We start from the raw sequence: 25,592 nt of genomic DNA, 5'->3' as shown, positions 1-25,592 counted from the left end.
TATCCTAATGCTCACCATACAAAGTGCCATTCTGATTGGCTGGCAAACTTGGCCTACTGATCAAAGTACTGTGGGGCTTGTCATATAGAATCAAAATGTGGATTGTATTTGTTCAGCTACAGTAGAAAAACTGGTTGAACAACGATCCTCATCATCACATATGTTGTATGTAATGCTTTACAAATAATTATAGTTTTTCCGGACAAGCTTAAATTTTAAACTGCTTAAACTTGATTTTGGTATTCAAAGTCATATGGTGTTGACATCAGGAGCCGATCGTTGTTCTCCATCAAATCCCTTAGTATCCTTTTTAATCAGTGTATTTAATTACAGAGCATGCCCATATAAAGAACATTTACATATATTGGCGAATACTACAAAATTACTTTTTGGGAACAAATTGCACTAAAAGAACCTTAATTATGGTTGCACTAGTGCCATTAAACACATGTAAGTAGTTTAGTGAACCTCAGCATTGTATCACCAGTTTTAATTACAGAAATCTTTCACTTCAAAAAAATTAAAGTTCCTAAAATACATAAGATACATAAGAATAATTAAAACAGTTAATTTAACCAGATAAAAAGGGACAAAATTAAGACAGTTTACATGACCCCATGATGTGTATGTAGCAGTCTACTGAGACTGTAAGATCCAATCATCTTTAAACCAGATCATTAAAGGAATCAGTCACATATCCAGACAGCTACAACAGCATAAAACCTAATACCATTATACCACAGTAAGAAAACCTCACAGCCACCTGCCTACATTACCTGGATTATGTGATTAAGTGGCTATTACTACCAGCCACGCAAGGATTGTATAAGTGCTACCTACTTTGTACAAATTAAGTTATATTATACAATGTGCAGCTAACTATAACTATATAACCTTTCCCCCAATCTCGCTGGCTGCAAAACCATTTTAACCCAGAGACAATTATCTGCATTATTAGATACAATTGGGTATCCAGAAATTAATACAAAAAAAAAAAAAGTTGCGCCTGCAACTCGGGTTTGCCCTGTTTAAAACGAAAACAATTAAGTGACTGCTTGGTAAGCACAGTAAGCATTGGACCACTGATCACAGTGACTCGGCCACCAATTGCCCTGTTCTACAGGAGTCTATAGTTACTGTGGAGTTTTACCTATCTCTAAGAAAAGGGTCTGCTCCCAGGCAGGACAGGGTCACGTTTACTGAGCATTTACAGGTAAAAGTCCAAACATGCGCTGGCACCCAATCTCTTCATCATCACTTTCAACACGGTAATAGGTCAAACGCAGCTAAAATATATTCACTAGGGATGTGAACCGGCCACTTTTGGTGTCTCGTGTTTTGTGTTTTTGATTCGGATTTGCTTGAGGTTTTGGGTTTGGATTTGTTTCGCAAAACACCTGACGAAAGGTTTTGGTTCGGATTTAAGGTTTTGGATTCGGATTTATTTTGAAAAAAAAACATAAAAAGTGTTAAAATCAAGTTTTTGGGTTTATTTTCACTCCTACGCTATTATTAACCTCAATAACATTCAATAACAATCATTTCCACTAATTCCCAGTCTATTCTGCAGAATCAGTGAACTTTGTAATATTGCAGTACCAATGGACTTATACTGCAGGATTGTTTTTGGATTTTTTTTTTAATTTCTTTTTTTTTTTATAATTTTTTTTTTTTATAACTTTTTTTAAAATTTTTCGTGCTGTGCTGTGTCCTTCTAAGGGCATTGTTATTTCCCCAGCATAGCACAGCACAGCACAGCACGAGATATAGCAGGACAGAGGACCACCTAACACAACCTCCCTCTATCCTGATCAATGTCCAAGTGAAGATGGCGGCGGCTAGCGGGGAATTTATAGGATCAGAGTATCGCGAGATCCGACAGCGGGATTATGACTCAGAGCCTCGGTTTCAGTTTTGCAATTGGCTGGAATACCCGGATCTGTCTCGGATCCGTCTCGGATCGGCAACGTTCAGGTGGGCTCGGATTTCAGATATCCGAGCCCGCTCATCTCTAATATTCACCATCATAAAGACCTTATTTTACGGTATACTTGCAGACGGAATAAATAGGTAGAAGGAAAAAATGAATGGATGAACATTTGTCACTAAAACAAATATTAAAAAGTTGCTAGGGAATCATATCCACTTCAAACACAAATAGATGCCCACTGTCAATAACAGCCTTGGGGGTATATTTACTAAACTGTGAGTTTGAAAAATTAGAGATGTTGCCTATAGCAACCAATCAGATTCTAGCTGTCATTCTGTATAATGTACTAAGAGGATTTTAATACTCATGATAAATCCATTTTTCTGATTACATCTGGGGGACACTGCTACCATGGGGTTGTGTGAGGGGAGTGGAGATTGGCACTTAACTAGTTAACTTGTTAATTAACATGCTGACAAACCCCTCCCCACTGCTACATCCCTGAAACCTCTTCAGTTTAAGCATAAAGCCCCAAGGAACCAGAGACTGGTTTTCTAGCACGAAGTAGGGTGTCCACAACTGGTGGAGAGAACCCGCTAGACCTTCAAAGGTTGGCTTCAACAGCCATGCCGTTAAATTCAGCCGAGGCAAGTCTTGATGTCGGAATGGTCCCTGTAGAAGAAGAAGAAGGTCTTCTCTAAGGGGTAACTGGAGACCTGGACCTACCACCATCAACAGAATTTATGCATACCAGACTTGCCACTGAATAACTGGAGCCACCAATATGACTGGGAGTCCACCCTGCTTGACTGCTCGAAGGACGCAAGGAAACATGGAAATGGGAGGGAACAGGTACCCTAACCTGAAGTCACAGGGCATGGTCATTACATTGATGGCCACCGCTAAGGGATCCCTTGCTCTTGAGCAAAAGTGTTGGACCTTTTGGTTGTGACGAGATGCCATTTGGTCCCGGCCCGGGGTCCCCCATCGTAAAACCAGAAACGGAAGACCTCCGCATGGAGAGACCATTGCCCCGGCAGTATCGCATGCCAGCTTAGATAGCCTGCTTCCCAGTATTGGATGCCTGGAATAAAGACTGCGGAGATGGAGGTAACATGGTTTTTGGCCCAGGTCAAGATCTGAGCCGCCACCTATATTGCTCCTGCATTCCTGGTGCCCTCCTGTCTGTTGACATAAGACAGTGTCATGTCATTGTCAGACTGCAGACAGACCGGGTGCCTGTGAAGGATGGTCTGGGCTCCCTGTAAAGCCATTAGCATGGCTTTCAGCTCCAGTATGTTGATTGGCAGAGAGGACTCCCGAGTGGACCAGAGTCCCTGAAGTCGCAAATGAAGGACCAAAGCCCCCCCCATCCCCGTAGGCTGGCGTCTGTGGATAATAAGATCCATAAACATGGGGCAAAGGACCCGATGACTACCAAATTGTCCTGGACCATCCACCATCTGAGGGATTGTCTCGCCTCTGGTGACAAGCGTATCAGTTGGCGTTCTAATTTCTGATGGGATCCTGACCACTTCTTTAAGAGGTCCCATTGGAAGCAGCGAGAGTGAAATCGACCATAAGGAAGAGCCTCGAAGGCCGACACTATTTTTCCTAGTAGGCGCGCATGCATAAGAGGACTGACGGTCTGTGGCAGGTCACAAACTGTGTCATAGTGTCCCGCAAGGATCGAGATTTGTCCTCTGGAAGGAATACCTTTTGTTTGTAGGTATCCATTACTAGTCCAAGAAAGGTCATTCTCTGGCATGGAGTTAACTGGGATTTGGACCAATTTATGAGCCAACCGTGCCTCTCCAGGATCCTGATGGTGAGCTGCAGGTGCTGGTCTAGCAGGTGAGCAGAGGCAGCCTTAATTAGTAGATCGTCCAGGTAGGGCACTACCTGCACTGCTCTGGAATGAAGACAAGCCGCCGTTACTGCCATTATGATTGTAAACACCCTTGGTGCTGTTGAGAGGTCGAATGGGAGAGCTCTGAACTGGTAGTGAGAAGTTTCCACTGTGAATCTGAGATGGGCCTGATGTGCCTTCCAGATAGGTACATGGAGATGGGCGTCTTTGATGTCTATTGACGCCATGAACTGGTTTCTTTCCAGTCCATAGGTAACCGACCTGAGAGATTCCATTCAAAATTGTTTAACTAAAGAAATTAAACCATCTAGCATAAGTAAGTCCAACTCCCTTGGGCACTCAACTAAAACTGAAGAGGCTACAGGGGGTTGCAGAGGGGAGGGGTTTGTCAGCATGTTACATTAACAAGTTAACTAGTTAAATGCCAAACTCCACTCCCCTCCCACAACTCCATGATAGCAGTGTCCCCCAGATAGAATGAAAGAGAAATAAATGATAACTAGATTCTGATTGGTTGCTATAGGCAACATCTTCACTTTTTCAAACCTCCAGTTTAGTAAATCTAGCCCATTGTCTGTACTTAAACAGTTCTACATTTAGAAATAAAAAAAATTGTGTAAATTTGATTTTTTTTTTACACTAACCTTCCAGCATACAACACAGTTAAAGAAAAGCATGTAAACAGCATGAATGCCATAATGCTATAGGCTTTTCAATAATAAGCAAAACCTTTTTCCCCTGAAAGCCATAACTAAAGTTCAGCATTGTTGGTGGATTCCCGTAGCCCACAAACCCTGGCAACAGTCATTTTATGGCTGCACCAATATTAACACGAATGTAGGTGGCTTCTAGAGAGCCCCTAACATTGCATCTTCCCAACTCACTAAATGTCTGTTCCACTGTGTGTAGGTGACAATTATACTTTACCAACACCAATGTGTCAGATCAAATAATGATACTTCATTCTTATATCTATTAGGTGCATGCTAAAGAGTGCCTTTACTGAAGTGAAAATATAAAATAGGGAGAAATAAACACACATACAGAAAGAACATTGCAACTGCCGAAACAAGCCTATCACAATTACTGGAGTGTAATTAATGCACTACCCAATATCAGGCTGTAGGTGGCATTGGTGCTGTAGCCATTGACGGAAAGAGCCTTCTTTCTCTAGCATTAGTGATACTTGAATGCTATAAGCAGCTAGAACATATCTATGGAAGTGCTAATACAAAAGGTTTCTTCTACCCGCTACAGGACCAACTCGTTAAACACTTTTTACTTGGCTAGTATCCACATTTTTCACCTCACCTTCTTTTTGAGGGTCATGGCACTGCGCAGATGGATAGCTAGCTGTCTGATGTATATAAATATGTGCTGGTAGGAGGCCTGGACATCCAACGCGTACATCTCAGTCAAAGTGCGCTGCATGAAGTTGATCATTGGCAGAACGTTGGGAGATGTGAATTTAGAATTCTTGACATAAGAGATGTACATTTTCTGCAGGAGGGAGAGGAAACAAATCAATACAGGCTTCAATGATCTCTCTTACAACAAGTAAACACATTATGGTCACATGACTAGATTTGTGGTATTACAGAACAGTAGGACAGCTTCTTTTTTTGTAGACCTACAACATTTATTAATTTTAAGGTGTTTGGAAGATTCTTTGGTCTGCCTAATGGTGCTCAGTCCAGCGAGGTTGGATTATGCCAAATATTTACAAAACTATCAGTTAAAAAGCATAGAACAGAATTTGTTAAGGTAAACCAAAACATGTCAATCCCCTCAAATAACCACCATATTTGTAATCTATTAATTTATGTATTTCACAGTAATTCCACAATGAATGAATGGTGGCACTCCAATTGCTGGGTGAAGACCACTGTACTAGAGACCTAAACTAGAGCAAAAAGTTATCTTGATTAAGGGACTGAATGACCTCCAGCCAATAAAGTACACAATGCAAAAACATAAATAATAATAATAATAATAATAATAATAATAATAATAATAATAATAAAGAAGTAGGAAGACCGAAGAAGTAGGAAGACCGAAGAAATAGGAAGACCGAAGAAGTAGGAAGACCGAAGAAGTAGGAAGACCGAAGAAGTAGGAAGACCGAAGAAGTAGGAAGACCGAAGAAGTAGGAAGACGACTAGAGCATAATAAATTAAATTAAAGAACTGAGTGTCTTACCTTCAGCACTGGGTTGAGATAGGTGTCTAGCCTGTGTCTGCAGACCTTGTTCAGCACCAAGAATGCTACAACTCTGACGGTTTCCTCCCCTGTACTCCACAGAAGAATAGATTGCTGCACAAATAGAAACCACATTACCATCAACATCCGTAAGCCAGCGTGACTAGCATTAGCTATTGGCAACTGGGCAAATATTTTCACGGGTGACCTCAAAACAATGTTGATGCCAGATAGTGATCCTTTCAAAACCAATCCAATTATTAACTGGCATATTGGAAAGGGCATCAGCTTGTGTTCGGTATACCCTTCTGTTTGCACCTGTGGGCCCCAGTGATCACTGATCCAGCCACTCAACTCAGGTGCTAAATTACCTTTGTCATTTTTCCAAAAAATTAAATCCATCAAACAAAAAAACAAAACAAACAATTATCTCCAGGCTGTTATTTGCTTTAAATGATCATACAAAAGCACAAAACATTTAACATAATCTTATATATGGCTAATAATTGCAGAGCGGTTGACTGTTCTCAATCAGGTTTAAACCTTTTGATCCAATTCAACAACAAAAGTGTTATGCTTGTTTTAAATTTTAACTTAAAAATACTTTAATAGATAAACTTAAAAACAACACAAATGACTTGTGAATCTGATGTTGGTAAGTTCCACTTAGAAAATATTAAAATTTTTAAGACTGACCAGCTGCAGCCAGGGAAAGAGGTCACATGTAGCCTTCTGCATAGCCCCCAACCACCAAGTAAACTGTTCAAGATCACCAGGGTTTTTCAAGCACTAGACAAAACTGCAGTATCATATGTAGAGAACTGTGTGCAATTCCTCCACTCAGTGAGGACTTCAGATATAGGTAATTCTAGATACACTATGCTAGAGAGTGTACCTAGCCATCAGTACAAGATGAAAATGCACTATTATTTACAAAATAGAGCCTTTAGGCCTGACTAAAGCAGAGCTTGTTTACTATATTATCTGTACACATGGAAATATTTTCATATGCTCCTGGTAAAACAAATTTAAAAAGAACACAACAACAAAAAACCTCTATGGCACATGGGTGATTTTCATTGATCCTTGTGATAAAAGCACCCACGAAACAGATAGTCCATAGTAAATGTTGGATGAACATCCATCCATATTGCATCCAGCAGTGAGCACTCAGTCAGTCACTGAGCCTATTCGTCATAGGGATCTTTGAGTTACCAAATTAGCCGATTAAACGCCTATGGGCACCTTCAGATATACACGCATGGTGACCTCCCGGTAGTAAGCCTACAGGAACGTGGGTAAAGCTCACTCACCTTTAGGAGCTGCCGGGTGTGCTTTGGGAAGCACAGGTAGAAATGGACGATATTGTTCACATGATGGAGAACGGCTGAACAGACTGTGGCCTCTGTGAGACAATTGAGGAGCTGGCAGGAAAAGAAGCACAATTATATCTCACATATCCTACAGATACATGTGATGGCAGGAAAAGAAGCACGTACAATATCATCTTACATATCCTACATAGATAGATAGAATGTGATGGCAGAATATAACCTACAGGACCATCTCGTCTGCTCTTTCTACTGTGGTTTTTTTTTTTTTTAAAAAAATACTTTTTAGATACTCATTGTTACCGCTTCATTGTTGGCACAGCAGCTGCAAGCAACTGGCACTTTAATGTGTTGGGTGCTGACCACAGCCTAAATCTGGCTACAGGGCATCATAAGACGAGACCTTACTGCTGTGCAAGACTCTTGTAGAAACACAGTGGATTGGGCAGCACAGTGGCGAAGTGATAGCACTTCTGCCTCACAGCGCTGGGGTCATGAGTTCAATTCCCGATCATGGCCTTATCTGTGTGGAGTTTGTATGTTCTCCCTGTGTTTGCGTGGGTTTCCTCCGGGTGCTCCGGTTTCCTCCCACACTCCAAAAACATACTAGTAGGTTAATTGGTTGCTATTAAAATTGACCCTAGTCTCTACCTGTCTGTCTGTCTGTCTGTGTGTGAGTGTCTATATTAGGGAATTTAGACTGTAAGCTCCAATGGGGCAGGGACAGATGTGAATGAGTTCTCTGTACAGCGCTGCGGAATCAGTGGCGCTATATAAATAAATGATGATGATGATGATGATGATGATGCGGAAACACATCTATTCCACATCAGTACAAATGAGAATTTCAGTTTTGTAACTTTGATATCAGGACCATGCCACATAAAACAACACAAGATAAAGTCTCATTAATAAAGTATTAAAATGTAACTAGTTATCTGAACGAATGGATGAAACATCTGAATCTGTATAGTCCAAGCGGTGGGCGAGGGGAGCATGTGAGTGAACGGACTATTAAGTGCTTATTGTTACTTTAAAACAACCCTGAATCTCTAAAACCTTATTTAACTCAACAAAAGAAACCAGTATGGTTATTTACTAGGGAAATGTGCTGGTTAAAACTTGAATTTGTGAGGGGGGACAAAACAAACAAAAAAAAAAAACAAAACAAGAAAACTTCCAAGAAGTCAACTTAAAGAAGAACGATGCAAATGGTAATTGGTCACCAATTATAGCAGAGTAGAACAAGGTTACCTGGATGGCGGAGTTTAAATACATTTTAATATCCAAACGCAGCTTCTTCCACAGTGTACTATTTGATGGATTCAATAACCTTAAAATAAAAAAAGGGAATAAATACAATCGTTTGTTCACATGGTGATAAACATACTCAAATATCTTTATTAAAAAATACAGTAAACCTTAACAATAGTTTGTCAACCACCCATTGCAAAATATTTGCCCTGGACTTCCCTCCCCCAAATGTGTAGGGCTGCAGAGAGAGGTTCTGCTGGCATAACACTGTTTAGCTGGAGATAGGCCCCTATAACTGACAAAGCCGAGTGCATGCTAGGCTGACCAGGTTGGTGTACCCCCGTCTCTTTTGGCCTTTAGATCAGAAAGGATCGTATAAAGAGGCTGAATGGGAGCATGTTCAGCAAGCTGCTATCATACGGTCATGCAGGCCTCTGTCCTCTGCAGTGTTGGGACACAATGCCTCCTCCCGATGGGAAAACCAAACAGGACAGACCAGCATTGGAACACAGAATACCTTTAAACATGTTACAAAACCAAAAAGGTGATTAAAAAATAACAAAAATATGCTATGACCAAAACCTTCACCACAATCTACTCGATTCCTCTTGAGCAAGCTTTGTAAAATTGTGGACAGGACTGGAATCTATCTATCTATATGTTTTATTTTGCAAGTTGGAGCACCCAAGGACGGCAGGACATACCAAGCAAGGCAGGAGGGCGCCGCTTTTGCTGGGGCACCCTGCTAGCCCCCCCAAATATTTTGGGTGGTGTGGACAACATGCCTCTTTACATTCCGAGCACCTGCTCCAAAACAAAAAATTCAAAGGCACTTCACACACATGCACCAACTCCTGGCAGGGGAATATTGGATATCCCACCATAGGCCCTGGGAGCACCACACCTAAAATATGCTAAATTACATGCAAAAATTGGCCCATTCTTTTCCCACGCTACCCCTGGCATTTCCCTCATTGAACCGTTTCTCTGCTTACAGTGACTGTAGGAGAAAGTGTTGATCATGATCATGCCAGGGTGTATGAAACTACCACCCAGCAGCAGAAATAATTCACTTTTCATATTTCTGGTAGGTTTCCAGATGAAAAGTCACCATAAAAATAATTTAAAAAAAAAAAGAATACATTAAATATTTTAGTACCATAAATCTCACAGGATTCAACTATTAGTCTCAATTCTCAGCTTGTTCGTATGAACTTAGTAAAAAGGATCTAACTATTCCTGTGAAACGATCTCGAAAGAGAAGAAAAACTATGTGGCAGGGTCCAAAAACAACCAGGAACGAACCAACTGGATACTACAACAGTCAATCAGTATCTGATAGATGACAAGTCAACTTTAAGGCTCATCAATTCAGAGAAACAGAAAGACTGAAAAACACTGTAAAAACAACGATTTCACCATGGTTTCAACTAACATCCATGATTAAACAGGGGTTATAATAATGACAGAGAAAGTTTTATATTCCACATAGAGCTTGTGCACACCGCTTACTTTAATATAGATAAATATACTGTTCCTGAAGCTCCATGATTGGTACAAATAAGCAAATGCAAAAAAGGAACATTCACTAACATCCTGAGACTTACTTGGTTCCCTTAGCTGGCTTCAGGTCAAGCTTCTTCTCAAGGTGAACAAACAGGTCTCTGATACAAAACGTCACCAGCGCATTGAACACTATGAAAGAAGTACATGTGAAGGCCGTACACCAACAATATGCAGTTATATATTAGTGTCATATTGTATGTCACTTGCAAACTACAAGTTAAAACAAGGCTCTGACCAGAGAAACCACATACTGAAAAGCATTAGAAAATATTCTGTTAATGTAAGTTTTTATTTTTCTTTCTCATTTCTCATACATGTGGCTTCTGAAGTGTTGTCAGGTTGTCTATAACTAGAGGGCTCTTGCAGATAAAGGTGTTGACAACCACAGGACAGGCCATGTTTTTAGGGAACCCCAATGTCTGCAGTTTCAAATTCCACATCACAAACTACTTTGAGAATTGAGTTCTACATTAAAGACAAATAAATAAATGTAGGTCCACTAAAGTGAACTTATAGTTTTAAAGCACCCACACATTAGGTCAGCGGTGGGATAAACTGAATACTCAACTGGAGCCACCTTCCCACTAAAAAGGACAAATTTTCCTACTGGCCATTAAATAAAACTTATGGGTATATTTACTAAACTGTGGGTTTGAAAAAAGTGGAGATGTTGCCTATAGCAACCAATCAGATTCAAGCTGTCATTTCTAGAATGCACTAAATAAATGAAAGCTAGAATCTGATTGGTTGCTATAGGCACATCTCCACTTTTTCAAACTCGCAGTTTAGTAAAAATTAAACTTTTAGTGAGTTATCAAACATGGACGAGTTTCCCTTACCTGCAGTGTCAGTAACCTTAAATTTGCTGGGACTACCATCCTCCGCTCCTTGTGTGGTCGCCACTGCAGCTTTAAAGGCTTGAGCGATCTCATGAAAGAGCCTTGGCCTTAAGTCAGCCTAAGATACACGAGAATGACACAAATCACTTCAAAGAACACAAAGCACATTATCTGGTGAAATCCGAAATCTTTCTGTATTACTGTGATATTACAAGATAAACTGAAATCCCTACATAGGTGTAACACTGACATCGGGTAAGACTTTGTAAACGGATGCAAAGATCAATGTCTACAAATTTTAGCTCATGAAACATAAGCCTTTATATATCTACCACAAAGTCACAAAAACTGAATAATGATAACAGGTAGAACATAACAGAATTTAAGGTATATATACATATGCAAGTTTAGGAAATTCAGTGTTTCGCACCTTCGCTTCTGACTTCCACCTCTGTACCATTTTCAAGGTGACCAACACCTGATCTGCTTTTTTCTTGCTTTGCTGCTTCTCTTCTTTCTCTTCTTCCTCATCTTCTTCATCATCATCTTCACTCATTTCCTATATGACGAGAGAACTATTTTGTTATGATTCGTTTTCGCTAATGCTGGAAAAAAGCAAGTTAGCTAGTAAATGGCCATGTTTTGTAATTGTGGACTAGCACTACAGATAAACCACAGAAGCTTCTTGTATTTTGCAAAACTACTTTTTTTATATATATATATATATATATATATATATATATATATATATATATATATATATTATTTATTTATTTTTTTTTCTACAATCAGCCTTGCCTCTACTCACATGTCAAAATAGCTCTGGTTAATCAGATAATCACTGCAAACTGGGGAGGTTTCAGGTCAACCAAAAGAGTTAAGATTTTTTTCTATAGCCCTGTTGTACAATTGTTAATGTTATCTAGTTTGGGTTCTTTTTAGGACATTTTACGAAGCCAAGAAAGATGTGCATTCATTGACCTCAATAGAAAAGGTTCCTAAAATTGGCTGCCAGCAGAAATTTGTTTCTGTTTACTGGCTATCTGGCGCCTGTATTTCTCCAAACCTGTATAAAAGCAACAACTGTGTTTTCCTAACCAAGAAAAACTATGGCAAGATTAAACAATCACTTCATTTTTATATACCATTTAAATACTTTTTTTTTTCTTTTTTTTTTAACACAAAACTTGTCAAAACTGCCAGTTGTTAATATATTGCGTGTCCCCGACTGAGTAGAGCGACAAGGACTTGCCCGACTTGATAAGGTAGAAGGTGGCAATGACAATAGGATGGGAACAGCGAAGCATTGAAAAGAGGACTTTGCAGAACAACGATCAATACAGAAGCCAGCAAACAGAAAAATTCATGTGACTTTCTTGGACTGTACTAATATTAGGGGTGTTTAATGAGTAATGCAGGGAGTTTGAGAATGTACCAAGTAGAAGGGTTGCTGTAAAATGTTTTACATTGTGCGGCTTCCTGCATTACTCATTAAACCCCCCTAATAGTACAGTCCGCAAAAGTCACATGACTTTCTGTGTGCCGGCTTCTGTATTGATCGTGATTCTGCAAAGTCCTCTTTTCAAAGCTTAGCTGTTCCCATCCTATAGTCATTGGCACCTTTTACCTTATCAAGTCGGGCAAGTCCTTGTCGTTGTAATGGTAGTCGCGTTAGTGACTACCACCGAATATATAAAACTTTTCCTTTTGAAGTATTTTTTTCGACAAATTAAAAAAAAATAAAAAAATGATAAAGACTCAGTAACTGTAATACAGCCAGATAGTATAGAAATAATTGGCATATCTGTGGATGAGACAACACTGAAGTCAGTCAGCCGATTGCCCTGTTACCTCTAGATGGTCGGGTAGCTGGTGGGCACCACTTTCATCGTCTGAGCTATCCGAGTCGTTGAAGTTGAGCAGAGTTTGGTCATTATCCTTCAAAAACCTGTAAAACTCTGGGTCTTTATTTTGAAGGCGGGAGAGCTGGTCTTTGTGCTCAGAAGCTTTGCCTGTTGTTTTCTTTACGTCCCTTTTAGATTACATGGAGAAAATGTGCAAGATCATTTAATTAGTACATGGAAGGATGTTTTTACATTTATATTAAGTTTTACCTGAACTAGTAAAACAGAGGAGGGAAAGACATGCATTATGTTAACATACAAATAGGCACAAATATATCATGCAACATTCAATATGACTAATCAATATGAATTTAATTCAATATGACTTTAATTGTAGCAAGATATAATGTAGAAAATAAGATAGTCAGCATAAAAGTAGTGGGAGGCTAATAACACTTAAATAAGGGTGTGTGTAAAACTTTCAGCAAATCAAAACTTAGTTATTTGAGAAACGCTTTTACTAATGGGACAAGAAAAACTGAAGGGAAACTGATAACCAAAATCAACATGTTTAAGAGAGTTAAGGTTACATACAATGTTAAATACCTTAAAAGGACTAAAGCTACATAAAACATTCATAAAATATATGTGTAAAAGGTAAGTTACAGAACCTGAGATGTGACACTATGTCACAAATATAAATTTGCTGTGCCGCTAATTGCATGCTACTATTCTAGTCAGTTTCTGCACAAGGGGACTACAGAGGATGTCTGCATTGGGATGCAACGGGAATGCTAACAGAAGGTCTGCTACAAGTGGCACAATAATTCTACCCCATAATTGCAGCATAACACATTTGTGACTATCACAGCATGCCTTTTCATACCGGATCAATGCGTATTTTACATTTAATAAATATATGGACAAGAACATTTGCCATCTGCACATAAAGCATAGTTCTGTCTTGTAGCAGTTTTAAATGAAGAGTTGCCCTTAAGTCATCACAGATTTGTTTGTTCATTAGTGACCATGAAGGTTCTAAAAATGTTTACTGTGTTTTATATTAAGGGCTTATTTCTAAATCGGACGCTTTTGGCATCTAAAAATAAAGTGTTTTAAGAAGCAATTACTAGGTTTATTACAGACAATTCTGCATAATTACATCTAAACTAATACTCCCAGTACCAGAGTAGATATGATAACAACAATGATTATAACCTCTCGTCACAGGAGAAAACTCACTTTTCTTCAATTTCTTTCTTTACTGTCGTCTTCTTTTTCAGCTTTTTTACTTTCTTGGTTTTAATTTCCTTCTCTATTTTTCCATTTATTTCATCTTCAAGGTCTCCGTCTCCTTCTGAATCAAAGCCTGTTGTCAGAAACTCTTCAACATTTAGCTCTGCAAGTTTTCTATATTGAAAACAAATAACAATCATTAAGGACAAGTAATGAATAAGTGAAAATGTGTATATATAATGGAGAATTTTATTTTCTGTATGTTCAAGAATCTGCATCAATACTGCAAATTCACCACCATAAATTAGTTCTGATATGTGTCTGCCAGAAAATCTACACAATAAAATGATAACGGTCATCATTACCATTTATTTATATAGTGCCACTGATTCCATAGCGCTGTACAGAGAACTCATTCACATCAGTCCCTGCCCCATTGGAGCTTAGTCTAAATTCTCTAACATACACACACATACACAGAGAGACTAAGGTCAACTTTTTAATAGCAGCCAATTAACCAACCAGTATGTTTTTGGAGTGTGGGAGGAAACCCACACAAACACAGGGAGAACATACAAACTCCTCACAGACTATGGTATGTTGTGAATTTATATAGCTACTCTTACAAAAGGAAAAACAGTTGTGGAGGCTTCTTATACTGGCCACTAGTATGCTTTATTTGTATAGTGCCAACATATTCTGCAGTGCTTTACAGAGAATGTTTAATCATTCACATTGCCTTCTCACCTCTTTGTCTGTTTTACCCAGTTTGTTTTATTATTATTTTATTACGTTTGTCCCCAATTGTAAAGCGCTACGGAATATGTTGGCGCTATATAAATAAATGATGATGATGGTGGTCACAGTCCCAATGGAGCTAAACTAAATTTCCTGCCACAGACATACAAAAACAAAGGCCAAGTGTAGTCAGAAGCCAATTAACCTTAATGTATATTTACTATAGGTGAAAACACAGATCACAGGATCCGGTACAATGCTACTTGGTTTCAAAGGAACCAAAGGCCCAAGCACTGAGGCAGAAGTACCACCAGCTAGGTTGTTTAAGACAACACTGCATGAATTTTACACCTTGTAGGCACAGAATCCCTTCATTCACGTATCTACATTACTAATACGGTTCTATTTAAAGATCAAATCTTACACTTTCTAGTAATAAAAATAAATGCAAAATATATTGAGAAAGAGCACTAATTAAAATGGGTTAAGATTTTGCTCAACCCATCCACTGTACAATTTTCAAATGAAAAAATAATTTAATGAGGACTTGCTTTATACTATTATTTCAATACCATTAAATTCATCTTATGGAGACAATAGCTCCTGAAAGAGACAGAGGAAGGCAACCTGAATCTCTAAAGTTGTTGCAGAACTATAAGTCCCAGCATTCTCTGTCAATATTAGCCTTCCATAGCAGACTGGCCTAGTGGTTAGCACTTCTGCCTGGCAGCACTGGGGTCATGAGTTCGATTCCCAACCACAGCCTTATCTGTGTGGAGTTTGTATGGGTTTCCTCCCACACTCCAAAAACATACTGGAAGGTTGTGTGTGTGTATTAGGGAATTTAGATTGTAAGCTCCAATGGGGCAGGGACTGATGTGAGCGAGTTCTCTGTACAATGCTGTGGAATTAGTGGCGCTATATAAATAGATGATGATGATGGGTCTTATGGTACCACAGCAGCTGGCTAGGAGCCACTGGCAGCCTGGGCTAAACCCATGCAACACAACTTGTGCCCCTGTCCACGTTGCATGAGGCAGCCCCCCCATGCCTAATTATTACAGGAGAAGTTACACGTCTTTTACTAAGTGGTCATTAATATCACACCGTGGTCTCCTCCTCCACGTGTGTTATACATACTGTTCCCTAGCCCTCACCTCTTCCCGGAGGCCGCCATGCTTTGCTCCACTTCCAACGTGCTCAGTCTCTTCCTCTCGTCCCACAATGCAACGCGGCTTCCAATCCGCTCTCTGGTTCTAGGACATGCGTCGTATCAAACCTGATGCGGGCGGTCAAAAATCCGGCGCACACTTGTGAGAATCAACAGGGACTTATTGGTGGGATAGTTATGTTTTTTTACTTTCATATGGAAAAAAAAACATTCAAATAAAGCAAAAACGGGCCGGGTTTCATTACTGTTGAAAAGCTTTTTAACGTGTCAAATATGATGCGGTTGGGCGTAAAACACTGATACTGTGTTATTATTTTCCTGTCTCCTGGAAGGGATTGTGTGTATGTGTGTATATATGTGTGTATGTAATGCATGTATGTATGTATGTAATGCATGTATGTATGTGTATTTGCATATATTACTTTCTGGGTTTGTTTGTTTGACATGAGAACTTATAAAATGTGGTGCATATGAGAACATGGTGTATATTTATAAGTATGCTGTTAATCTACTAGTTGCTCAGTCTCAGGAACTTCTAGCTTTATAGATTGCAACTATGTATCACTCTGTTTTTTTTAGTTATATAACATGTTGGTTCTTTCACCATAGAAACCTGTCTCTTTCCTATACTAAACCAGTTGTATTGTAACCCTGACTGTTGTGATAGTTGTTGCTGTTCCTTGCACTGACTTTTGGCTGCACTTGAGTTGTGATCATGCTGTTAGACAGTTCTGTGTGTTGCCAAGTGTCCTTAATATAGTTGCTGATTTGTGATACATGGACTGGAGATCATGCTATATACAGACTGGATTTTTCCTAACTACAAAGTCTTTCACATCTGCCTTCATGAACTTGTTCTGGTGGAATAGTGCTGAGAGGGTAAGTACCACTACTTTATTATATGTTTACTTGAGCTGATGAATTATAAATAGTGTGTCATTCCAGTGTGGACTCGTATACCGAACTACATCAAGTGATATTACTCCTTTTTATGGTGATTTACATGTGTTCTCAATGCATAGAATATGCACTATGACGCATGTGGGCCAAATGGACCTGTACACACATACTTTCTTACAAGCGTTCTTTGCTTCAGGTCAATTTGGGACTTAGCCAGCGGCATACAGAAGCGCTAATCACATGTTAAAAATGCAATGTTGTTGTACATAAAACTCATTTACTACTTCGCAAGCTCTTTATTAAGACATGTTTATCTCAAATGAATGCTGTGCGGAAACTTTGAGACACATTATTTAGCACATAATGAGCAAGTTTAGAATAAACTGTGAAAGATAGGACAAATTGCAATGTTCTGTCTATGTTTTTAACTAACATTGTTTTAAAATTTGTGGGTCTATATGACTTCTAACTGCAAGCTCTGTTAGAGACCTAACATTAACTGCTTGTTATCTAAACATTGTCCAAGTTATTTACATTTAAATATGACCTTAAACACTAATCTATGTTTAGACTTACATTAAAAAATGTAATTTGTGAGTACAGTTATTTTTGTAAAATGGTTTCTTTAATGCTTAGTTCTACACAAAATAATTATAAATTAATGTCAAAATCATCTTTTCATGTCTGCATGTGCTAAACTAATAGAATCTCTTGTACTACTTTAATCTTTGTTGACTGGGAACAGCAGTGATGACCTTTCTCAAATTGGACAGCTATGTGCCTTGTAAAATAAAAGCAAATCTGCTTGCTTCCATATTTTGCTCTGTGCTATGCTATTTTGAAGTACATCTGACACCGTATGTTACAGTTTTCTGATTACTACTTCTTAAATCGGCAATTCCATAAAAATTAGTTGTGTTTTTTAACACAAATCACTGTGGCAGGTTATAAGAAGATACTTGGAAATTACCATTTTGACTTGATGTTTTTCTTCAGACTGTTATTGATTTAAAATTCTTCACAGTTTCCAATGACTGTCAAGGCAACCACAGTCACATGGCACATAATCTAGTGAGCAGAGAAGCTTTGGAATGCCTGTCTACTTAACTTATTATTTAAAGGGGTAAAAACATTTACGCAAGATTGCTGCTTTAACAACTAAAGCTAGGTATACACTGCAGAATTTTCCACCAACTTTTTATGCAGATCGATTTTACATGCAATCGATGTTCCGATTGCTCGGTCCATGGACTGCATACACACTAGCCTTGTTTAGGAAGATAAAGGGAAGAGCGGACGTCCCTTTAGCGACTTTTTACAGCCATGTTGTTGTGAACAATGACTGTAATTTCGTACTCACTGTTGTGGATTGGTCAGAAGTTTATACACAGTACACAACGGAAACGAGATTGGAACGAAAATATTAAACGGTACGACCAACCAAATGAGGCGACAATCGTCCATTTGGGCAGACTTTCGACCATCGTGTCACTGCACACACTGACCCGACTTTTGAACGAGCGGTCGTATGTTGGCTGATTGAGACAATTATTGGACGAAAACCGTGTAGTGTGTACCTAGCTTAAAGCAGTATTTAAATGTTATTGCTCCAAGAAAAGGAAAGTGTTAAACAGTGAGCATACCTAAAACAAAATGTAAGTCAAATAGGATTTATAAGAATTTATAGATTTGTAACTATATCAATTATTCTACAATATAAATTACCTGATTATTAGTTTTGTATAAGTCACTATTAATAACAATATTATTATTATTAATAATAATAATAATAATAACATGAGGTCCGCAGCGCTGCACAGAGGGCAAACAACAAGACAGTACGAGGTACAATACAGTAAACAAATAACACTGCAACTCTCAACACAGCTACTGGGGTGCAAGGGGTATATTCAGCACAGTCTGAAACCTGTGCCCATTAACGTGGACGCGACTAACAGGTTTAAAGCCACTGAAAGAGATGTAAAGACAATGGAGGAGTGGAGTCAATGGGCAGAGATACCAAGGAGGAGATGCGCAGTGTAGCTGGTGAGCTATAGGTAATGAGAACAGGAGGGAATAGGGCCCTGCTCACAATCTAAATGGAAAATGCAGACAAACGGTTGACACGTGGGGTGAGCCAATAAAAGGGGATCTGAGGGCAAGAAGCAAGAGTGGGAGAGATGGGGAATGGAAGAGGTTTTTATGTATACGACTTGGTGAAATTGTTAAGTGGAGGAGAGTTAGGCTTTTCTAAAAAGTTGGGTTATCAATGACCTTTTGAAGCTGTAGGGAGTGTTTATGGAGATGTAGGGAGCAGTGGAGTTGTGGAGAGCCTTGTATGTGAGGGGGAGAAGTTTGAAGAGGATTCTGTAGGGGAAGGGGAGGCAGATGTGGGGCGACAAGAGAGGAAGATAAGTTTAGCTGCAGTATTAAGTATAGATCGAAGTGGAGTGAGATGGGAGTGGGGGAGACCAGTAAAGAGAACATTGCAGTAGTTTTGGTGGCATCCTAATAGAAGAAGGAGCTGATAAGGGCGATGTTGCAGAGGTGGAAGCAACAAAATTGAGCAATCGATTGAATGTGAGGGGCAAAGGAGAGGGAGGAGTAAAGAATGACACCCAGGCAGCGGTGTTGGGGAACAGAGGAGGTAGTGGTGTTGTAAGCAGTGATAAGAGATCAGGAGTGGAGGAGACTCTTGATGGAGGGAAGTCAATGAGTTCAGTTTGAACTATGTTAAGTTTGAGAAAGCATAAGGACATCCAGGAGGAGATGGCAGAGAGGCAACTGGACACAGCAGGGAAGGGGAGAGATAAGGAGATGAGTGTTGTCGGCATTGATGTGGTACTGGAGGCTGGAAGAACTGATGAGTTCACTCAGGGAGGGGGTGTATAGAAAAAAAAACAGAGGGCCAAGGACAGAACCCTGTGGGATTCCTATGGGAAGGATGGATGTTTCTACCAGAGGTAGATACAGAGAATCAGTGGTTGGCGAGGTAGGATGTGAGCCACAAAAGGACGGTGTCGGAAAGGCCACAGAGAGGTCCAGGGGGATAAGCAGGGAGAAGTGGCCCCGTGATTTGGCAGAGAGAAAATCATTGTTGACTTCGGTCAAGTAAGTTTCTGTGGAGTGGAGGGGATTGAAGTCAGATTGGAAAGGATCAAGGAGGGAGTTGTCAAGAGTGGTAGCTGCTGAGATGGTTGTTGACAAGGTGCTCAATTATTTTGGAGGTAAAAAGGAGAAGTGAAATGGGGCGGTGGTTAGTGAGGTGGGGACAAGATTGTTTTTTTAAGAATGGGTGAGACAAGACCATATTTAAAGGGTGAGGGGAACATTCTGGGACAAAATGAAGAAGTGAGCAAAGTGGGAGCAGGCAGTGGGGGCGAGGGAGCGAAGGAGGTGAGAGTGGATGGGATCCAGGGGACAAGTTGAGGGTGGAGAGGATAATGTAAGAGAATAGACTTTGTCACCCGTAGTGGGGTGGACGCCGCACAAGAGGTTGTAGCTGCAGGGGGAAGGAGGGTGGAGTGGTGGGGGTGGCAGAAGAGTGATTGGAGGAGATTTCGTGTCTCAATTTTGGAAGTGGAAAAAGGAGGCAAAATTAGTGGTAGTAAGGGAGGATGGGAGGGGAAGAGGTGGGGGGCAAAGGAGTGTGGTGAAAGTGTAATAAAGGTGGTGGGGATTGGAGGACTGAGAGGAGATGAGAGACTTGAAGAAGTTTAGCAACTCCCCTCCCTTCCCTCACACATTATATTAATAATCCCCCCTTCCTTCCCTCATACATTATATCAACATACCTCCCTCCCTTCCCTCACACTTACCTTGCTGTGTCGGAGAGGCAGACTTCTCTGTCTGCCTCTCTTGCTGTTATGCACACATGGGACGGCATTTGTCACGTGGTACATGTCCCATGTGACACCTATCTCTTACGGGCATAGGAGGTGGCCACACATAGGATAAGTGAGCGATGGATGGATTATAAGATCCGCAGCTAAATGAAAGAAGGTGGCTGGTCCTGAAAGAGAAGCCAGCCACTATCTACCACACTGTCCCCCGGGGGTCCAGCCTCTTCCCCCCCCCCCCCTTAATTTGGCTCTGCTTGTGCCACTGCTGGGTCTCCAATAAATCATTGGAAACATAAGACCAAAAGTTGTTGGAATGGGCAAAGGAGGTATTTGACAGAGAGTGGGCTTCCTTAAAGGCTTTGGTCTAGCAGAAAAATTAACTAAGGTCTCGGCATCTATTTGAAGAGTAGGCCACCAAACTCCTATGCTAAGAAGTGGAGTAGTCCTAATAATATGTGAATGTCCTAACAATTTTAAATCTTGGGCCTTGGACAGGACTGCTTTTCAGAGATTAGCAGCAACATATATGATATTAGGAGGATCATTGATAGGGTTGGGCTGGCAAGTTGCAGGTGGCCAAGTGACCCAGCCCAAGGTAGCCCACTATGGGACCAGCCCGGGGGGGGGGGGGGGGGCAGATGCCCCCCTGCCCAGCCTGCCTCTGATCATTGGGTGTAGACTTGCCAATGACCTATGCAGAAATATTGGAGCTTTAAGCAGCCACAATTTGTTTTCTGGGTATTATCAGAATAGATTGAGGAGAAAAGCTAGGCATCATCGTTTACATTATTGATTCCAGGTTGATAAGTTTTAAAACTGAAGCAAATAAAGAAAATAGCTCATGTAGCTTGACATAGATTCAGTTCGCTCTTTCAATTCTACATGTTCATGATCTGTAATAACTATATTAGGATGAAGTGTCCCCTCTGTGCCTCCATTCGTCAAAAAAAACATTTTTAACTAGCAATTCTTTGTTCCCTATTTTATAATTGGATTCACTGAGTGTAAACTTTTGGGAGAAACATGTATTATATATGTAGTCAATATTAATGTATAATTTCTCCTCAAATATTTTCCAGTTTTAGTGGTTTACCCACTTAGATTTGTGATACCAGAATTTTGTGCAAGAGAGAAAAAAGTTTCCATATCTGTGATGCACTAATGACTGGTTTGTTAAATCTAACTTTTATTAATTCATTTAAATTAGTTTTCTTTATTCAGGTTTATTACTGCGTAACAACCTTGATTAAAATATATATATATAGACTAATACTGTGCAGCTTTAATGAGTGAGAGGGAGATCTACCTGGAATATATGACTGAATTTCATGCTGCTTTAGTTAGAACCTTAAAGCAATATACATCTACTTTACCTAATGTGGAAACAGGGTGGGAGAATATTAGATGTAATTCTTGATTCCACCTGTAGTAGTGCAGCTGCCACAAAAGTAAATAAGAAACAGGAGAAACAGTCCAACCCTACTTTCATCGTAATAACATAATAATAGGTAGGCAATTAAGCAAAGTGGTAATTATCTACCCTGCAATTTCAATAAACTGGCCGCACGTGTGAAGTGATTATATTGGGAACAGAACATTATTATATGGGCATGACATTGCCAGATATAAATAACTACCAATATAACAAGATCTAACTTTGAAAAAAAAAATCTTATTAATACATAATCGAATACTTACCACCACCCTAAAAACCATATACATGTAATAGTAGGCGATTAGTAAAATCACATGTAGTCATATTATTCCCTCCTAAGTGTTAGAACTCTGTCCTTCTTTCTGTATAAGGCATGCAGTGCCTCAGTGCCTCCAGAGGTGCTGCTGTTTTACTTGGACAGTTTCTCCTTGCCTGCATGGAGTTAAGCCCTCATCATTTCAGCTAGATCGTGATCACCTGTGTCTGGTCTTTTCAAGACTGCCTTTTTCTACAGACTAGTGCCAGTTCGTTTGTCTTTGCTGCTGCTGGTTTCTATGATACTCCTGTGTGGATCCTTGCTTTATCCCTGGCTTTTGTCTCCTCCTACGTTTTGCACCTCTTTCTGTGACCCAGACCTCGGCTACTTTTGATGTTGCTCCTGTCTACTCCCTGGCTTTGTTGTGGATCCTGCGGCTTCTGATATCTGGCTTACCTGACCCCCCTTTTGCCTGATTCTCCCATGGATCATCCAGTGCCTCCTGGCTAAACCTGGATCTGAACTTCACCAATTGTCCCTGGTAATCCGGTGTCTCCTGCTTCATCTGTTATACCTGGACATCAGTCTTTCCTGCTCCAGCTTCACAGCTAACCTGATTATCCTTACACCTGTATCTGCATTTCCACCATTAACTGCACCTATTTATCACCTGTTTGATTCTTGTATATAATAAAGACACTGTTTTCAAGCACAACTACTCCCTGTGGTATTCATACTGGGAACCCTAACACTAAGTGTCTTCAATTGGATCCTTTTTTATGTCCATGCCTACCAAGGTATCATGGTGCAGTATTCCATCCTGTAGACCTCTCAGCCTCATCTTCACTCTGTTCCAAACCTTCAGATGTAATTTGTTCACTATTGGAGTCATGGTTGCTGCATTCTGGCTCTTCACATTCTTCCTCAAAACTCTCACTGTCGAAAAACTCTTCCTATAGAATAGGTTCCACTTCAGTCAAAGGCTGACTCGTCATGGTGTTATTCTTACTTCCTAGAGTAAGTAAAAGCACAAAGAAAGTAATTTGACAGTAATACAACAGATCACCTACAACTCGAAGGTCGGTCACTGTTACAAAATAGTGAGCAAAAGAAAGTGTTCTGGGGTATGATACACCCCACGCAACTAAGTAAGGGGTAAAACACAATCTTAGCGGTTGGGCAGGATCCTCTCTGCCTCTCTGTTAAATATTGTATCTAGGGTTAATTGGCTGCTAAAAAATTGACCCTAGTCTGTTCTGTGTGTGTGTGTGTGTATATGTGTATATATATATATATATATGTTAGGGAATTTAGACTGTAAGCCCCAATGGGGCAGGGACTGATGTGAGTGAGTTCTCTGTACAGCGCTGCGGAATTAGTGGCGCTATATAAATAAATGGTGATGATGATAGGGTATACTGATTCTATTTGTGCTGCCAATACTACCCAATACATTCCTGCCTGGAAGAATTAGGACAAATGAGGCCATGCCATTGATCTTCTCCAACCACACACTAATCTGACCATGCAGTGTTGGACTGGGACGTGGGAGAATTCAGTGGTTTGCGGCCTATGAAATATTGTGACCAGCCGCCAGAGTGGTTGTAGTCAGACCACAGAGGATATGGTTAGCTCTATAGTGTATAACATAAAGAAAATGTATACCATGCAATTAAGGCCAATTTCACATAGACGATGTAGAAAACGTACAGTAATGAAAGGGCTTATTTTTTTGCCAAATGCATTACCGCCACCAATAACCCGTCGATAGAGCCTTTTTTCTTTAAGCATTTAGGCGCTACTCCATGTTCTGTTAACGCCATCAGATATTGTTGCAAGAAATAAAGCATTAAAAAAGAATTTATTCTAGGGAAAAAAAAAACATTTTTCTAATGCAGTACTGTGTACATTTTTTTATTTAAAAAAATGGTGCATGTTAATTATATGGATGACACTGTAGCTCAAACGCCCTACACTGTTTCCACTTGAACCACGGTTTCCAAATCTTCCTCTGTGTAGCTCAAGATTTGAATAAGTTCAAGTGGAAGAAATGGTGTGGTGCTGATGGGCATCGGTGGCTTTTGTACAATTACTAGCAAAAGAAAGAATAAACTTTTATTTAAATTTTTATTTTTATTTTATTTTCACTTAAATAAGTTTTTTGGTTTAGAGTAAAACTTTTTTTTTATATATTTTAAATATTCTCCAATTGAAAAGCTATTTTGAAATTAATTTATTTTCTCTGGTTTTCTCTTTCTGCTATTGTTCATCTTTCTTCTCTATTTCTGTTTTTACTCTATTTTTCCTCTATCTTCTCTACCTGTTTTTCCTCTTTCTGTTGTGCCCCAATCTCCTCTGTGGGCACAAGATGCGGCCATGTCACTCAGAATCATAATATTAGTCCTATAGGACTCCCCAAGGCTACAGGAGCCCTGTAAGACCATGCTGTGTCAGTGAATGATGTGGCTGCATAGCCCGAGGACCCATACAGTACAATTAGGCCAGCTAGATGCCAGCCCAGAACGTTCAATAGGGGACCGGCTCATTTTGCCCCTGACTACACTGCATGGCACTAGGGTAGGGGTCGTGGCCCTCAGGCAGTGGGGCCCACCTGGGATTCCTCAGTACCTTGGTGAGCCAGTCCGATCCTCTATCCATGCCTTTCCCACTTATTACATGTCCACACCCCTATTTCAGACAGGCAACACTCCTTTTGACTTCCAAAAATCCAGACTGTATTACCTTAATCAGGACTATTGTGAGGTTTGCTAAATTTGTTTTTGAAGGCACAAAACCCTCCAATCTTAAACATATTTAGGGCTAGATTTACTAAACTGCGGGTTTGAAAAAGTGGAGATGTTGCCTATAGCAACCAATCAGATTCTAGCTGTTATTTATTTAGTGCATTCTGCAAAATGACAATTAGGGGCATATTCAATTAGCTTTTGGATTCGCGGTAACGCGCCGGAACAGCCGCGAAACGTAATACACGTTACCGCAATGGGCTGCGAATGAAAATCCACGTTAATGCGGTACCGTAATACCTGCAAGAACGCGCACTTTTACCGCGAATCCAAAAGCTAATTGAATATGCCCCTTAGAGTCTGATTAGTTGCCATAGGCAACATCTCCACTTTTCAAACCTGTAGTTTAGTAAATATACCCCTTAGTGTTCCTATAC

General features: G+C 39.9%; 2 protein-coding genes across 2 annotated transcripts in view; one reads left to right on the top strand and one right to left on the bottom strand.

Annotated features, from left to right (window-relative positions):
- NOC2L (NOC2 like nucleolar associated transcriptional repressor) overlaps positions 1 to 16,070 on the bottom strand; it is a 48,897-nt gene extending 32,827 nt beyond the window's left edge. The window contains exons 1-10 of the mRNA XM_075191627.1: positions 15,965 to 16,070; positions 14,076 to 14,243; positions 12,841 to 13,021; positions 11,420 to 11,548; positions 10,990 to 11,107; positions 10,192 to 10,279; positions 8,585 to 8,663; positions 7,313 to 7,423; positions 6,000 to 6,113; positions 5,112 to 5,300 (exon numbers count right to left, since the gene is read on the bottom strand). Coding sequence (XP_075047728.1) covers positions 5,112 to 5,300; positions 6,000 to 6,113; positions 7,313 to 7,423; positions 8,585 to 8,663; positions 10,192 to 10,279; positions 10,990 to 11,107; positions 11,420 to 11,548; positions 12,841 to 13,021; positions 14,076 to 14,243; positions 15,965 to 15,984 — 1,197 coding nt within the window. The 5' untranslated portion in view covers positions 15,985 to 16,070. The remainder of the gene's footprint in view (positions 1 to 5,111; positions 5,301 to 5,999; positions 6,114 to 7,312; positions 7,424 to 8,584; positions 8,664 to 10,191; positions 10,280 to 10,989; positions 11,108 to 11,419; positions 11,549 to 12,840; positions 13,022 to 14,075; positions 14,244 to 15,964) is intronic.
- KLHL17 (kelch like family member 17) overlaps positions 16,067 to 25,592 on the top strand; it is a 58,620-nt gene continuing 49,094 nt past the window's right edge. The window contains exon 1 of the mRNA XM_075191628.1: positions 16,067 to 16,857. Within this exon, the coding sequence (XP_075047729.1) occupies positions 16,756 to 16,857 (102 nt within the window). The 5' untranslated portion in view covers positions 16,067 to 16,755. The remainder of the gene's footprint in view (positions 16,858 to 25,592) is intronic.

Source organism: Mixophyes fleayi, chromosome 11, assembly GCF_038048845.1.
Source record: "Mixophyes fleayi isolate aMixFle1 chromosome 11, aMixFle1.hap1, whole genome shotgun sequence".
NCBI classification, from domain to species: domain Eukaryota; kingdom Metazoa; phylum Chordata; class Amphibia; order Anura; family Limnodynastidae; genus Mixophyes; species Mixophyes fleayi.
The sequence above is the reverse complement of the archived record's forward strand: the minus strand, read 5'-3'. Positions and strand labels throughout refer to the sequence as shown.